This window comes from Cinclus cinclus, chromosome 4 (assembly GCF_963662255.1).
Source record: "Cinclus cinclus chromosome 4, bCinCin1.1, whole genome shotgun sequence".
NCBI lineage: Eukaryota > Metazoa > Chordata > Aves > Passeriformes > Cinclidae > Cinclus > Cinclus cinclus.
The window spans coordinates 24,473,803-24,490,453 of NC_085049.1; the positions used below are offsets into that span (position 1 = coordinate 24,473,803).

General features: G+C 39.4%; 1 protein-coding gene across 1 annotated transcript; it reads right to left on the bottom strand.

Moving 5' to 3' along the window:
• Positions 1-1,628: 1,628 nt before the first annotated feature.
• SAMM50 (SAMM50 sorting and assembly machinery component) lies at positions 1,629-15,735 on the bottom strand. Its single transcript, XM_062490915.1, has 15 exons — positions 15,715-15,735; positions 13,922-14,032; positions 12,730-12,831; positions 12,183-12,270; positions 11,518-11,624; positions 9,461-9,591; positions 9,165-9,252; positions 8,555-8,683; positions 7,804-7,875; positions 6,643-6,729; positions 5,264-5,334; positions 4,787-4,854; positions 3,831-3,977; positions 2,575-2,716; positions 1,629-1,824 (listed from the first exon to the last, which is right to left on the bottom strand). Exons 1-15 carry the CDS (start codon positions 15,733-15,735, stop codon positions 1,779-1,781), a joined length of 1,410 nt encoding a protein of 469 aa, XP_062346899.1. The 3' UTR covers positions 1,629-1,778.
• Between the last annotated feature and the right edge of the window lie 916 nt (positions 15,736-16,651).

Below are 16,651 nucleotides of genomic sequence, written 5' to 3' on the forward strand. Positions count from 1 at the left end.
GCTGTGTGGTGTGCACACTGAGTTTGGGGCTCTTTCCCTCAACTCAGGACACTGCTGAGCCCTCTCAAACAGCCAGCTGAGCTTGGGGCTCTTCTGTCATACTAAAGGATGGCACCTGAGCAGCCTTGAGTAAAACACAGCGTGCACAAAATAGAACTCTTAAGGCAGCAGAATACAGCTAACTTTGAACTCATAGGAGAAAACCCTAACAGCATTTTAGTATCTAAACATTCACATTAAAAATATTTTTCTATGTCAAAATGTCAATAGAGCTGGAAAAAACTAGTAACATTTGTTGACATTCTTAACATAGTTTCATATTTTATCTCATAATAACAAAAGAATCATCAAAAATGCTTGGTTAAATATGTACTTTATACAGTATCTGTTAGATAAACACACTGAAAAAGTTTTTTTGTATTAAATTTTGCTATTTGAAACAGCTAACTTCTGTCATTCACACCATTTTGAACATCTGTAAGCCTACTGCTACTACTTTATGAGGGAAGACTATTTAACCAAGCAGAGCTCTGCAAATCCAAGCAGTCCAATTTTTAGCCTTCATATCTTAGAGAATTATCAACTAAACCAGATTTAGTTACTGCATTACACCTACAGCAATACATACCAATGCTAAAGCAATATATAAAACTGTGCTCTCTTTAAAAAGAATGGAGTCTGAGTGCTGACTTGATTGGGAAAGAGCTTTCATGGAAGTCCTGACATATTCAGCTAAGTCAAGCAGAGCACCAGCATGTCCAAAGCTGTCCTTAGCTGAGCAGAAAAAATCAGGAGTTCAACAGCTCATGTTCTGCTCTCCCAGAATCTTCTTTCTATTGTAATTTTAAAACTGCCAACACACATTAACAAAAATATGTGAATGTAGATACAAGGAAAGTGCACTTCAAGTTCAGATTATCTCAGCATGACCACACAGGGTTGGTGGATATATATAAAAATAAACAGTATGCAACTACCTCCAAAGATGTTATGACCAAAGTAGTAAGTCCATCCTTGTAAACTGGAATATACCCCAAGTGGTAAAGTCAGAGGTGACTTGAAGGTGGAATTAGCATCTCAACAAGTCAGGAGAAAGAGACAAAGAGAAATCAGATAGTTCCACACATCTGTATGTCTGGAGTCACTTTTTGCAACTGCTATAAAAAGCTGCTTTTGCAAGACATAAACCAACACCTTTGCTGAGAGCATTAAAACAGTCAGAGTTCAGAGCCCTGAACCTTTCAAAATTATAATTTTAGTATTTACCATGCTAGACAGATGGCTTGAACTTTTACAGTATGCAATTCAGACTGTAGGAGGCATTTAAACAGAGGTGATTTACAATAGTGGAATATATTCAAATCAGAACATTTTGATTCATTTAGAACCATTAAAATGGTATCATTTTTGACTCATAACAGCTTTTTTGAGGACTTGTGGTTGGAAGAGGGAAGGCTGTGCAGACCAGTAAAACTCAAATGATATGAACCATACCCAAGAGCAGTATCTGACACAACTCTAATAATACTTGAAGTAAAAGCCAACTAAAAGGTGCAAGATAGACCCCTACAAACACTCTCCCATCTTTGACAAGAATCAGAGGTACAATGAACCTTTAGAGCATAATTATTTAATGTGGTTTCTCGTGGAGTCCAAGAGGTAAATCACTCAGCTGTGTATCTGCATTTCAAGGAAAAAAAGACCATTTTGAAGTATGTTACAGTCTTGATTTCATCTCCAGAGCACAGTTTCATTTAGTGATGTAAAATACTTCTGTGTTATAGAAATCTTATTCCTGCTCCAAACTGAACACCATCACATATCCTGAAAAGAAATAAAAAATAAACAGTGTGATTTGTACAGTACTGATGAAATGAAGATTAATTCTCCCTACCCCCAAATTCCCAAGGTTTTAGCTGACAAAGGATTTTTAAAATAAATGTTTTGACAATCTGTCATCTGTATGGAGCATTTGCATTTCTAAATAAAGCTCATAATTTTAAAATTGCTATTATACATTCACACTGCCCATAGAAACATAATCCTGCTCCTGTATGAATGACTGAATATCTGACACAATACTCACAGACAAGAACAGGCCTCCTGAAGCTTTTTTATTGAATATTATAATATTTGCTTGACACAGGATAATTGGTTGCTAACAAATTAATTTCTTCTTCTTTTGTCTTTATCTATAAACTTGTTTTCATTTTTCAAGCAAAGACATTAAACTAGGTATTTATCAAAGACATCAAATGAGATATTTATCCAATCATTTGGGTTAAGAAGGCTTAAGAAAACGCCACAAGCTGTCTGAGCAATCATTTCCCCACAAGAAATGAAGCTGCTGCAGAGCTACTTGCACTTTCAACAGCTGCTCTCAAGATAAATGAACCCTGGCCTTGGGAAGCAAAGTCTTAACCCAGCTGTGAAACAAAGGTGAATAAAGCAGGCTGGGAAAGCAGCACTGAGATGTCTCTGCTGTATGGACTAAACCAAACCACAGAGCAGAACTCTCTGAGAAAGCACTCAGGAGTGCAGGAGCCTCTAGAGAAGCTGGTGTAGCAAACCAACCTGTCTCCAGCCTGTACTCCCATGGGGAAGCAGTAGTTGAGCTCCAGCCTGGCGATGTTCCCCAGGCGCAGCACTATTCCGGCACCGTAGGACCAGCGAATGCACTCTGCCAGCCTCTGCAGGTGTGCCCTGGGACCCTCACCTGCAGCCAAACACCAAGGGATGAGCAGCAAGACAGCAGAACTAGAATAACAACACTGTGATTTTAGTTGGATTGTTGGCTGGTCTCTATGTCCCACTATTGGGCACCTACTAGCAAGGAGAAGGAAATGAATATTAAAGACTTCAATGTCTTTACTGCTCTGTTCCCGTGTCTGAAGGGGACCCACAGGAAGATAGAGAGAGACTACTGACAAGGGCTTGGAGTGACAGGACAAGGGGGAATGGCTTCACACTGACAGGAAGGAAGTTTAGATTGGGTATTGGGAAGGAATTCCTCCCTGTAAGAGTGCTGAGGCCCTGGCACACATTGCACAGAGAAGCTGTGGCTGCCCCATCTCTGGAACTGTCCAAGGCCAGGCTGGATGGGGCTCTGAGCAACCTGGAATAGTGGAAGGTGTCCCTGCCCATGGCAGGGGGTTGGACTGAGATGAGCTTGAAGGTCCCTTGCAACCCGAACCATTCTGGGACCCTATTCTATGATTTAGTGGGTCTCCACTATTTTTAAGTTGCTTGAAGTATCTCACTCCCATATGGATGTCACCTTTCCTACATCAAGGGAGGCAGATATCAAATATCACTATATTCTAAAACTGACTGAAATAATATTGAAATGTCATACATTAAATACACTGAAATGTATTCTGAATAGAGTTATGGATGGGAGGAAAAAGAGTCCCATTAGCTACCATACCCTCATCTAATGCCACCACTTTTTCTTTAGTTCATCCCAGTAAACACCAGAACCCCACTAAAACATCATCTTTAATTCTCCCTTCAAATGGTGTAAGATAGCAAATGTTAGTTACACTAACATGTTAGTTATTTGTCTGCAAACATCATCAATTCACAGACACTACCACTATCCTCCTGGCTCTCTTTCCTGCAAGTTGTGCCGGAAATTACAGAGAGAGCTAAATGAACTACTGGTAATCTGTCAAATGTGTAAGTTAAAAGCAGCAGGTTTTTGACAGGCACCAAAACATATGCAGTAAACAAAATGCTTCTGAGTGAGCAGACACAGAACAACTAACTCTCCTTTCTGCTTTTATATGAAGACAAGAGGTTGTGTTTTTTTGGGTTTTTTTGAGTCTTACCATAGTTGAGATTGCAGAGATTTCCAGCATTAAGGAAGAAATGTGTTCGGAAAAGATCTCCAAACCCTCCGCGGCCAGGCCGGAAAGGGAGAGGGGTGTAGATATGCAACCCTCCAGCCCAGAAGGCTTCTCCTCCCAAATAATCACCTGCTTGGGCAAAATGTTGCAATAAAGGCATTTACTGTGGAACATATTAGAAAAAATCACTTGTTAAAGGTACAAAAACATCCACAAGTTGTTTTACATTCTGTAAGTTTATACTGCACTTTGACCCTTTACAACTCTTCCCATTTGCTTCCAACTCTCTCCAAACTCAGCACTAATAGCTTGAAAAATTAGCACTTCCACATTTCTTTAAACCTTCCAAGGGAAGTGCATTTTTCTTCCTTCCCTCACCTGAACAGCCTGAGGCATGCACTTACTCATGGCAGTTCATCAGAATTACCTCCTGACCACCTCTGTAATACTTTCCTTGATTTTAAAAATGGGCAATTGATACAATTGAACAATTAACTTCAAAATAGACTGGATGATGAATCCACTGATAACAGCAGAGTAAGGAATAGAAGTGAGGAAGTTCCTGGCTCTCCAAACATCTCTGTTGAGATTCTTTTCCCCAGGCTACCTGAACATAGGCTGTGTCAAACAAACTGTTGCTATAACCACGTTTTGGGAACTTTCCCAGCTTCAAGATTGCTTACTAATTAAAATGACACACTGGAAGGGTGCACGTCTGAACACGCACATGGTTTACAAAATTAGTAATTAATCACAATTTAACTAAGAACTACCTGGCTTTATCTCACTGTGAATTAATCTGTAGCAACAGATCAAAGCCTTAACACTTCTCAAAGTACAGAAGGAGTGTAATTATTTTCAGGTAATACAAAGTTTAAGGACTCTCTGTGACACACTAATATTTACAGTATTGTCAGGAGGTTTTAAAACTGTCAGACCTTCACTCTGGGGTCCAATGCTGTACATGCTGAATCCACGCACACTTGTTGGTCCACCAAGGTAAAACCTAGTGAATACAGATAAGCTTAATTTAATGCTTTGCTCGAAGGTAACTCTGTAACAGGTTTAGTAATGTCATGTTTAAACACCAGCATTAGAGGGCAAAATTGGCTACAGGGTGAAGAGAGTCACAATATGGCTATGTGTCTAAATAAACCTCTGCCCACTACAGAATTTTGCAGGTGGTAAAAACCATTCTGCAACCATATATAGAGGCAGGCATAGCTACTACACAGTAAGTTATAAATTTTTACCAGCCCAATATGAAAATGGCTTGAGTATGAACATGCATTTATAGCTAACTACAAACACTTTATTCTCCTCAGAACTACTATTGTTCTTCTCTTGTGCAGAGTTTTCTATATACAATATCTCTGTTGACTGGAGAAAAAGCCCCAAACATTTAAAAAACTTGCCTGTCAGCTATACTGGATGGCCTGTCTCCAATAGGTACCAGCATTCCACCCCAAAGTGATGCTGAAATAACCTTTGGAGAGAAAAACAAGTTGTTTATTAGTACTTATTCGTCAGGCAGAGCTCCCATCAGTCTCCTAGAGTTACAGCTGCTCCCAGCCTGTGGATATCAACACCCTGTATGTGGGATTTGCCACAGGATTTTCAGCAAACTCTTGATGGCTGCTGCCCTCTTTCTTTTACACAGTGCTGTGCCTTGAAAATGTCAATACAGCACATTTGAACCAAATTCTACTTCCACAAGAACTTAAGGGAGCACTCAACCTCATCCAGCACCTCTTGTCTTGGGAATTTTCATGTCTTGAATTAAGACAACACTGCTGCCACCAGTTATTCCTGGCTATTTGAAACCCACAGGAGACTGAGTCCAACAAGCAGCTGTCAAAAATGTACAATTATAACCTGTCTGTAAATTAACCTTATAATTACATGAAACCACTTTCTGGAATTCACCATACTGACATCAAATAAAACATACAGAGTTACTCTTTATCTATAAAAAGTAATTCTTGCAACTCAAATCACCGTAACAAATAGATTTATTCACTTGCTTGCTGCCTTTGTAGAACTACTACTGAGAGATCTATTGTTAATACCTTTGGGATACAAATTACTGTAACCTCTGACTTTTAAATCTTCTCCATGCAAGTTGCTGTTTAACTCCCCATTCAGGACTGAAAATTTATTGCACTGCCTCCATGTGATACAAAAAATTCTTTCTAAATGCAGTTAGAAATATTCCTGGGATATGGTGAAATTCCTATTTCAGTTTTTCAGTATTTCAATTCAAAACCTTATTTCCACCTGATACTAAATCAATGCTGTTGAAATCAGTCTTCCCATCTTTTCCTGATAATCTTACACACAAGAAACAATTACATGCTATGATATCAAGATGAATAGTTATATATTCATCATGTCAATTAAAAAGAAAATTAAACCAAGATTATACAGAATACTCATGAAGGTTTCAAAACTTTTAAGTTTTTTAAAAACTTCCAAAGTTTTTGGAAAATCCCTCCTAAGGAAGACCACAAAGAACAGACATGGCCAACATCACTTCTGAAAGGAAAATCATTCTTTTGGTTAACTGTGAAACAAGTTCTCTCCAGAATTCCCATTTTTCAAGTGACTGTGCACAGCAGGAACATAAAGTTAAAAATAAAGAGTCCATTTTCCAGAAAACAAAATCAAGTTATCTACTCCAGCCATTTTTCACAATACCTTTCCTAATCCATAGTGAAAAATAATCGTAAGACATAGGTTTAATAGCCCCAGGAAAACCTCAGGTCAATTACTAAAATATCTTTTAAAAAATTACCGAATCCCAGAAAAGTTGCTTATTCAACTGAAATTCAAAATCCTCTTTCAGGAAGCTCACATCTCCACCTGTATATCCAGCCAACTCCTGCAAAGACATACATTTATGGAAGTTGCAACAGATATGACATGTTTCTTTCCTCTAAAAGTTCAGCATGTCTGTATCAGCACAGGAAGTGTTTTTCTTTACAAGAAATACAGAAAAACTGGCAAGGTGAGGCAGGTGAATTTTGGACCAAGGCATGCATGAACCTCAGAATAATGAGCTGCATTTTTTTCTTTTCCAAATATTAAACCAAACTATTGCTTTCCAATCTATTTTGTAAATAAAGGCAAGATAAAATGGAGCTGGAAAATTCAGCATCCAAAATCAAGACTGCATTTCCCTAGATCTGAGAAGACTTCATGTGTTGAAAAAGGACATGACACAATTTTTTCTTTTCAGGTCTCATGAAGCTACTGAACTAACTCAGTGTTAGAAGCAGGATCTAACAAATGACACAGTACCTAAATCCTGAATTACAACTACTTTTCTCACCCACAACAGTTCACTGCTGCTTACTTTTAGCTCCAGTGGCATTTCAAATCTGCCTCTAAAGCACTGCAGAAATTAATGCTTCTGAAATATTACCCATACAGCAGAAAAGCCACCTTTTAGAATGGCTCTGATTGTAACAAGAGGGAAAAGCATTTTCTGTGCCAAAATGATACATGCATATGCCTTGGAGAGTTAGGTATTTTTACCCAGTCTTTCATTTTTAACTTTGACTTAAAAATTTCGTAAGTAGCAACAAGACTACAGCCTGGCAATCTGTGCATGACAATGTTAAAAATGAAGGGCTAATTAATACTCACCAAAAGTGTAGTGCAAACACTGTCAGAGATAGTGTCTCTCAGCTAATAAATAATTTAATGCTGATGGAGAGGCTGTGCTCTTTAACTAATAGGACACAAATGAAAACCTTCCACCATAAAAAAAGTTTCACGATTTTAAAGGGCATACTTGGTAAAAAGAAAACGTAATTACCAGTCCACACTGGCTCCTAGTAATTCTTAGATTAATTTCTAACTTTAGACATTTTTAACATGAATATCAATTAGATAAATTAAGACTTATTTGAACACACAGATAAACCCCAATAATAGCACAAGTGATTTTTACCTGATTAATTTTCAGCAAAGCACCTCGTTTTGGCAAGATTGAGGAGTTCCGGGAATCAATTACCATGGCATGCTGAAAAGAACAAAAAAAAAATTGGGTTAGGTTCTTATATCTAACCCAATGAATACCTCAGAGTGACACCATTATTTTCCTTCCAAAACTGTGCAAACTACAGTGGAAGACAACCACAGCTCCACCTAAAATTAGTGGAGCTACATGGATTTGGGAACAACATCCCTACAGACTGGCTTTGCCTGCCATTTACAGGCCACATGAAATGCATACTTTTGTAACTTCTGCCCATGGCACACACCAGACACAGAGCACAGCCCAACTGCAACACATCAATCTGCAAATAGCTTATCTCCTACAGTTTATAAGTTGCAAGGCAAATGCAAGAAAGCATTTGGTCATTTGGAAGGCAAATGACCAGAAACTGGCATAGGGGAGAATGTTTACAAAAGGCTTAGGATGAGGAAATTTACTCTCCCTGTCTGCCACAAAACAAAGCAGTTCTGCAAAAAGAGATGGCAGGGGAGACAGAGGGAGAGCAAGCCAAAGCCTAACAGTCAACTGTGATTCCCTGTTCTCCCTCTGGGCCTCCTGGATTACTCCAAGGCAATGAACAAACACAGCAAAAGATGCCTGAAGGAAAACACATTCCCTCCAAGAAGCTTATTTGGTATCACTCCAAAGTATGAGATGTCTCAAAGTCCTGTGTTTTTAAAATATTGTCATGAAAAAGCCTTACAGAGACAGAAGATTTTAGAGAATGTCCACTTTCCTCCCGAACAGAAAAGGATGCTGTTCTAGCAAGGCAGCCAAGCTCTCTCCACACACCTTCCCACTTCAGTGTGTGACTGGTCTTCCAGATGGGAAACTACAATAAAGAATTGAGAAAGTCATAAAAACAATGGTTACAAAATTAAAATAAGTATTTTTTATATTTGAGTCTACGGCTTTCTTCCTAAACTTCTTGAAACAAAGAGAAACCCTCTTCCATTTCAGAGTTATGCTAATTCTACTCCAGCCATGAGAGCTAGATGTACACTAAATAATCCATCCTAAATGAAAAATATCTTGAATTGGGCTGATACAGTAAGCTAGGCAGCCAATTGCCTCTCTGAAATGATGAATTTTTAAAAATTGAAGAAAAACATACTGGCATTTTTATACAGCCAAAAGTAAAAAAAAATCCAAAATGCAAGACCTCTGTCATTTTCAAATCACTGACCTCTTTCAAATAAAGAAAAGTCAGGCCTGTGCACGAGTGATTCAACCATTCAAAAAGTAAACCAAATATTTCCAAAAACTCAACTGAAATGTAAATGAAGCATGTGTCACACTTGTGCTACACTCACATTAAATTCTGCTGATATTCCTCGGTCTGTTTCTCGAAGTGAGCTCCAAGGGAACTGTCCAGTTACTTTGTATACATTAACTGAAAAACTGAAAGACAGCATTATGGACAGGTTTGAAAGGGCAACTATTTAAGGTACAGCTCTGAATAACCACAAAAATTTAAGGAACCAGCTCTGCTACATCATTACCAGATTCTCAGGAAAGAATAAATGCAATTCTTACTCAATGAAAGATCTTATTAATTGATTTCTATTCCTTCATTAAAAAAAGAAGTAGAGAAAAGTGCATCCCCTACTTTTTGTCAAAGCTTCCAGGCCGTGGTTTGAAGAAGGACAGGCCGTATGAAGTTTCCTTGGTTCCATATGAGAACTGGAAGGTCACCTTTTCTGCACGTCCGAAGAGATTTGGGAACTTGAGCCCAAGCACCTACAGAAGATAAATTTTAAAAACCCCAAAACATTAAGTAAACAAACAAAAATCTCCCCACATCAATAACATTTTATGTTGTTTGCTGTCTTTCATCTTAATCATATGCTAAAGACAAGGACATCATAGGAATTAGAAATTCAGATATTTAAAAATATTTGTAACTGAACATGGTTTTTTTGTCAATCAGTTCTCTCTCTGCACTGGCAGAAAAAGCCAACAGTGCAAATTACAATCAAACATCCAACTTTTATTGCTGTTTAGGAGCTGCTGACTTAATCTGCAGTCTCACTAAGACATCAGTGCTGATGCTACTTCAAGCAAAATCTCCAAGCCTTTCTCAAAGCCCTGGAGAACAAATCTTTGGCACAACAACCAGCTGCTCCACAACTGCAGACTCTCCCACTGATCCTCAGGAAAAACTCCTGTCAGGAGGGCTCCTAAGAACCAAAACAAGGGAAACTTATCACTGTGGAGTCACTTCTCTATAGAGTTTTGTTTTGACAACAAGATCCTTTTGCAATCAGACCTGATGGTGGTACAACACAAATTCTACAATTCTCCAAAAATTACTGAAACACTTTTGCCTATTCCAACAGTTTCCTTGCATTCTTCAGGCAGCTCATGGCCCTCTGGCAGAAAAGATGGAGTAGGTTTCCTCCCAAAACAGACACTACCACTGTACTATTGCTATGTGTTCTATTGGAAAAGAATACTAAAAACTCCCAAAATCCTGACTGCCTTTGTCTGACAGCTGTTGGAAGCAAACCAGTAACCTGAGCTGTGTAATGATGGTTATTATGCCATAAAGACAAAAGGCTTTTAGTCTGAAGTACCAGATGTATAAGATTCATCTGAATTTAAGGGATTAGAATAAATAAACCCACTCAACTCTCAAGGAAACTTAATCTGTGTTGCCAGTGTATAAAAGTCACGCTTTTAGATCATTCACAAGTTTTACTTCTCTGTGATAAATTAAAATCAAATAAAGGAGAAAGCTGAGCACAAAATAGAAACTCAATCAGCTTTCAGTCAGTTCTGAGCAGCACTGGAAGCAACAAGTAGGATTCCCTGCTGGTTTCCTTCAGGCCATGATACCCTGGGACCTGGCTCCTGGCAGTGGAGCTGCATAAGCAGCTCTCAACTCACCCAGTTCCAACTCTCCTTGCACATGCAAAACACCATCACCTGAGTTATGCAGGATCTTATCCAGGTTAAAAATACCCCTAAGAGGGAAAGGATGAGTCCCTTGATCTGGCTTATCCACCAGCCCCAGGCACAGCTGCCCTGTGCAAGTGAGAAGGCAAAAAGGATGCAGGATGAGCTCCTGAAAGCACGATCTGCTCACAGCAGCATTTCTGGTAATAGCACATTCACAGAGCAGCAGTACAGTTGGCACTTCCTATGTTAATTGGTAAATATTGCTCACACAAGATTTTAATCTGATGCATCCTTTACTCAGTCACATGAAAACAAGTTCCAAAGCTTATAGAATTCGTGAACACCTTGCATTCTACAGCCTAGAATAACTGTAAAAGGGAATAAATGGGGAAAGGCAGCCAGAGAGAAATGAGAAAAATAAGATTTTTTAAGTCAAATATAAAGCATTTTGACCAAGAAGGAAAAATATTTGAAGTGTATCTCACAGAAACAAAATGCCAAATTCCTTACTAATCTCTCCAGTAGATGAAACAAATAATAGCAAGAAATAATTCAACAAGTTTCAAGAATTTAAAAACTAACATGCTGAGCTGAAAGCTACAGCACTATCCCCCATTTCAAAATAGGCTTTTGCTAAATGAAAGCCTGACACAAAGGCCTGACAAAGTCTTAGTAAGGCTGGATCAAGACTGGACCATCAAATTCCTTGCTAGGCTTGAAACTGAAAGAGGAATATCAAAAGGCATTACTAATAATAAACCATACCATGCTGCCTTCATTGTTGCCAACCATGGTGTTATAGCTCCCAGTTAGCCTTCTCAATTCTGTTACCTCAAAGGTCACATCTAAACCATTTGGAAGGGCATCATCTCCTAAAGAAATACATGAAATGCATGTTATCACTGAAGAGTTACTTGAAAAATTGCAGACAGAATTTTACTTGAATTACTTGAAAACTGAGTTAAGTCATAATAAAAGTCCATGTTACAAAGTGAAATTGCTTCAGAAAAGGATCTTTGGATGTCAGTGCAGAAATTGATTCAATCATAGGATGACAATGATTAATCCTTTCATGTCAATGTGATGTGCAGTACAAGTACAGGACACATTTTCAAGCTTTCCCTCACATGTTCCTTGAAACTGTGGATTAAGGAAAAGCTTACTGTAATTATTTCAAGTGCTGAAAATTCACTCATAGACAAGTAACATTTAAATACACAAACACATGCAAATAGATTTCCTTCATAGGGATAACTGATGTAGATCCATTTGTATCCACAGCACACCCTCGTGTTCATCTAAAATATACACAAAGGTATACAAGACTAAGTTACACACACAAAAAATGTCCAGCCTATTACACAGGGAAATATATATTACAGGTATGAATATATGAGAAAAAATGTGAGGATTAATGAGGTAATACACACCTTGGCAGGTATCAATCAGAACATCCACCTGTCTAAAGATTCCAAGACGAAGCAGCTTCTCACGAGCTTCATGTGATTTTCTCATCACCTACAGCATGAGAAAAATACTCAGTCACAGAATCAGAGGATATTCAGGTTGGAAGGTTTTCAAAATAATCTAGTCTCTTTGAGTCTTTCAGGTTAACAAAATATAAGGAGGACAAATTAGTTAAAATGCAGCTAAGTTGTAAAATATTCACAGATTTTGTATATAAAGACACACGTGCACCTTCAAAACAGAACACAACCACTTTAACACTTGCATCAACAGAAATAATTTAAATGCACAGCATCTGGCTCAGTACCTTCATACCTTTCATTAGTTTGATTCCTCATTACTTTAATATTTAAAACAATTATACAAATAGGTTGCAGTAGTGACAACTTATTTAGGGGGGGTCCTGTTCTTGACAGTTGCCCCATGTCTGAAGCCCAAAGCAGGAAAAAGAGAGAAAAATTATTTAATTAATTTTTAAACAGCAAGTCTGTAATTCAGTGCAACACTTACATCAATGAGATTTCTTGCCTTGAAAACATCAGCAATTTCATACATGATGACATCATCTTTGGTCCTTCCAAGTCCATCGAAGTGCACATGCTGAACCACCACCTAAACACAACAAATCTCTACACATAAGTACTGGATCTGCATCTAAAAACGAGGATCAAGGTTATCAATGCACAAAAATTATTGTGAGAAACACTGATGATTCCTAGGGCTAATTCCTGCTAACCTACATTATCAGAAATCAGTGCTATCAAAGATTCTGAGATGTTGTTCCCATAACATAAAAATGAGAGAAAAGAGATCTCTAACACCAAAACTAACACTGGCTGTAGCAAAAGAAACACTAACAGACTGCAGCTGCTGGGGTTTTAGTTGTAAATATTGTATGGACAAAGAAGCAACTGCAGAGATCACACAAATAGATAAGACAGATTTATGTAATTAGTCGTAGTTGTGTGCTGCTTCTTTTATCAGCTATACCTAAGCAAAGAATTAAAAGAAGAAAACCAAACAAGTGCACAAGCCACAAATATTTAAACTCTGTTAAAATCATCAGTACCACAGAATCAGTTCTGTTTCAAATGCAGCTGAAAATCACTCCCATTATGAGGTTTCATACTTTCATCCTGATACATAATCACCCGAGATAATTTTATTGTAAAAAACACAGCACCTTCCACACTACCCAATACAAATGGACTACATTCCTTTATTCTTTCCAAACTTTTCAGTGAATTATAATTTTAGAGGTAAATGTAAAAAAAAATCTGTTTCATAGTTGTCAAGGATTGGAACTGGCTGCCCAGGGCAGTCACCACCCCTGGGGAGATTAAAAACCATGTGGATGTGGCACCTGGGACATGGTTTCGTGCAGGACTTGGCAGTGCTGGGTTAACAGTTAAGGGTTAACAGTTAAGACTCTGTGGGTTAACAGTGTAGATTCTGTGATCTCAGAGGTCTTTTCCAACCTAAACAATTCTATGATTCTGTATCAGAATTTGTAAGAGAGACTATGCATATTATACTATTTCTGTAAGAAATATGTGTATGACTCTATGAATTAATGTATAATGTAACAGCACAGTAACAGCAACATTACTAGCAACTGCTTAAAAAGGTGTTTATTTCTCTCCACAAAAAAAAAAATTAAAAAGAAAAATAAAAAAAATCAGGATGTTACTCAGGTACTTACATCTTTGTTTTCAAGAATTTCCTGCTTGCTCTCAGGTTCAACTTCAACCAGTTCAGCCTCCTCTCCCAAGGCACCAAAGTCTGGCCCAGCCACTGGAAGAGGCTCCAAACTCTGAAAGCATAAAGGAAAACTGCATTTAATAGGGTAGACAGAGTTGTGACTTGTGCCTTTTGTAAATGAGAAAAGCCTGTGGTTCTCAAGAGTGGGCTCATCAAATCATAAGGGGAAAAAAGCAAATGAGAACTGAAATGAAAGGAATTACCAGAACAATTGACACCTATCCAGTTGCTGAAATTTTTAATAAAAGCTAAATAGCTTCCACACGGAATGATTTCTGAAAAATACACTGCATTCTTCCAAAAATCAGCCTTAACTTTTAAAACAAACTTCCTGTGTAAATAGATTAATTCCCCCTTCTTAAAAAAAACAAAATCTTAAAAACCAGGCTGGCAGTTCTTTAGTTTGGGTTTTAGAAGAAAGAAGAATGTGAATGTCGAACAATAAAATAAAAAGGGGGCTCTCAGAATGTCAGGTTGCTTTGCATGTATTTATTTGCCTTTATATTTCAGCATTTCTTCTAGAAGGAACCTTCCAAATAAGGCTCGAGAACCTCAGGTTCTGACCATCAGAGCCAAAGACTTTACTGAAACACAACACGACTTTATTTATTATACCTGAAAGAGTCCTAAAACAAGAATTATCAGAGTAACTGCTTTCCTGAATAGCAAATTGCTGTTCCACATCAAAATGTAATTATAAGAAGACAGAAACTTCTCCCACTGTCACAATTTTCAGGCAAGTGTGAAACACTCTGCATCCACACAATATTGTATAGCAGCTCACACCACAGATGGACACAAAACAGCAAATACAAGCAAATACATCTTGAAACAGAAATTATACTAGTCATGGTATTTATAGACTCCAGAGCCTTAACTGGAGGCAGCTCCCTGCAGCTGTTCTTCAGCCTTAAACTGAACATTTAGACTTTTGTGTTTCCTCTTTCAGCACTGGTATATGGATTTGGAGATTTGAGCATCTATTCACAACGATTACGGGCACGTGAGGCCCCTCAGCCCTCTCCAAGCAATGCAACCCTCCAACCTCTGATTCTCACCAGCGGCGCTTCTCTTTGCACTGTTTTCTTAAGATGCTTGGGTTTGGGTTTTGTTCTGTTTGGGTCGTTTTTATTCTGTTCTCATTTCGCCAGCCCAGCCCCCTGGGGAGGTCACCTCTGGGAAAGCCTCAGGAAAGACCTGAAGAAGACCCAGATTTTCTATAGAAATGTCGCACTTAGTAAGAAACTTTTATCTCTTGTGAGGGTGGTGAGGCTCTGGCACAAGTTGCACAGAGAAGCTGTGGCTGCCCCATCCCTGGAAGTGTCCAAGGCCAGGCTGGACGGAGCTCTGAGCAACCTGGGATAGTGGAAGGTGTCCCTGTCCACGGCAGGGGGGACGTGCAAACAGATGAGCACAAAGGTCGCTTCCAAGCCGACAGTGTCCATGATTCTATAAAAACGCCCAGGAACGAGCTTGGAAAGGAAGGCGCCTCCGAGCACGGGCAGGGCTCCGACCCCTTTTCCCTGCCCCGGCTCGACTGTGCCAGAAGCGGCGGGCTCGGAGCCGCGGAGCGGCTGAGGCGGGACACGGCCCCGCTGGCACCCCGGCTACGCCCGCGCCGTGCCCGGCCCGAAGGTCGCGGCGGAGAGCGCGGGGCCGTGCGACCTTCGGGCGGCCCCGGCTCCCATCCCCGGCGGCTCCCGCCCCGGCCGATCCCCAGGGCCCGGCGCTCACCCGGGCGTGCACGGTGCCCATGGCGGAGGCGGTGGCGCGGCCTCGGTGGCTCCGGCTGGTTTGGGGCGCTCAGGGCCGCAGCGTGGGGGCGGCCATGACAGGCGACCCCGCCCGACGCCCATTGGCCGGGACGGCGGAAGGGGCGGGGCCAGGGGCGCTTCCGGCGGCCGGGGTCGTCCGCGCCCAGGGAAGTCACCCCACGGCCGGGGAACACAGCTCATCTCCAAAGCCGGGGAACTCATCCCTGAACCTGTGTGCCTGCTTCACCCCAAACCCAGGGTATTCACCCCAGACCCCGGGAATCAGACTGAGCACTCTCAACTGAAAGCTCATGTTGTAAATTACTTAAAATTGCTGGTATTGCGACTATTACTACTATTGTTATTTTTCATTAAATTGTTATCTCTAGATATTTCTGTATTTCATTTTTGTATTTTTGTAGATTATAGATTTATATATTAAATTACATTCTATATTTCTATATACTTTACGGATATATCTTATGTTTTAAATCTATTAAGTACAAATAAATATTTTTAGTGTATCTTCTATTATTCATTGTAAAAATTATTTAATGGGCTATTATTTATATTTAGGTATCTGCTAAGTTAGTTTTAGCTCAGAAACAACACACCCGTTTACTCCCTTCAGACCCAACCTTCTCTGGTTTTTAATTATTTCTGTTTAAATGCAACAAGGTATTTGTAAAATAACTGATTGCAGAAAACAAACAAAAAAATCCCATCAAAACAAAACAAAAAAAAAAATAAAAAAGGCAACAACCCCATAAAATCTTAATTCGAGGTGACATTCAGGTCCAGCTGGAGTATGAACAAGCACCTCCCAAACTTCAGAGTAGTACTTTTAGAAAAAAACACCTCAGAACCATCAATGACATCAACACATTCTGATTTAACTTGCACTACGGTGAATTACA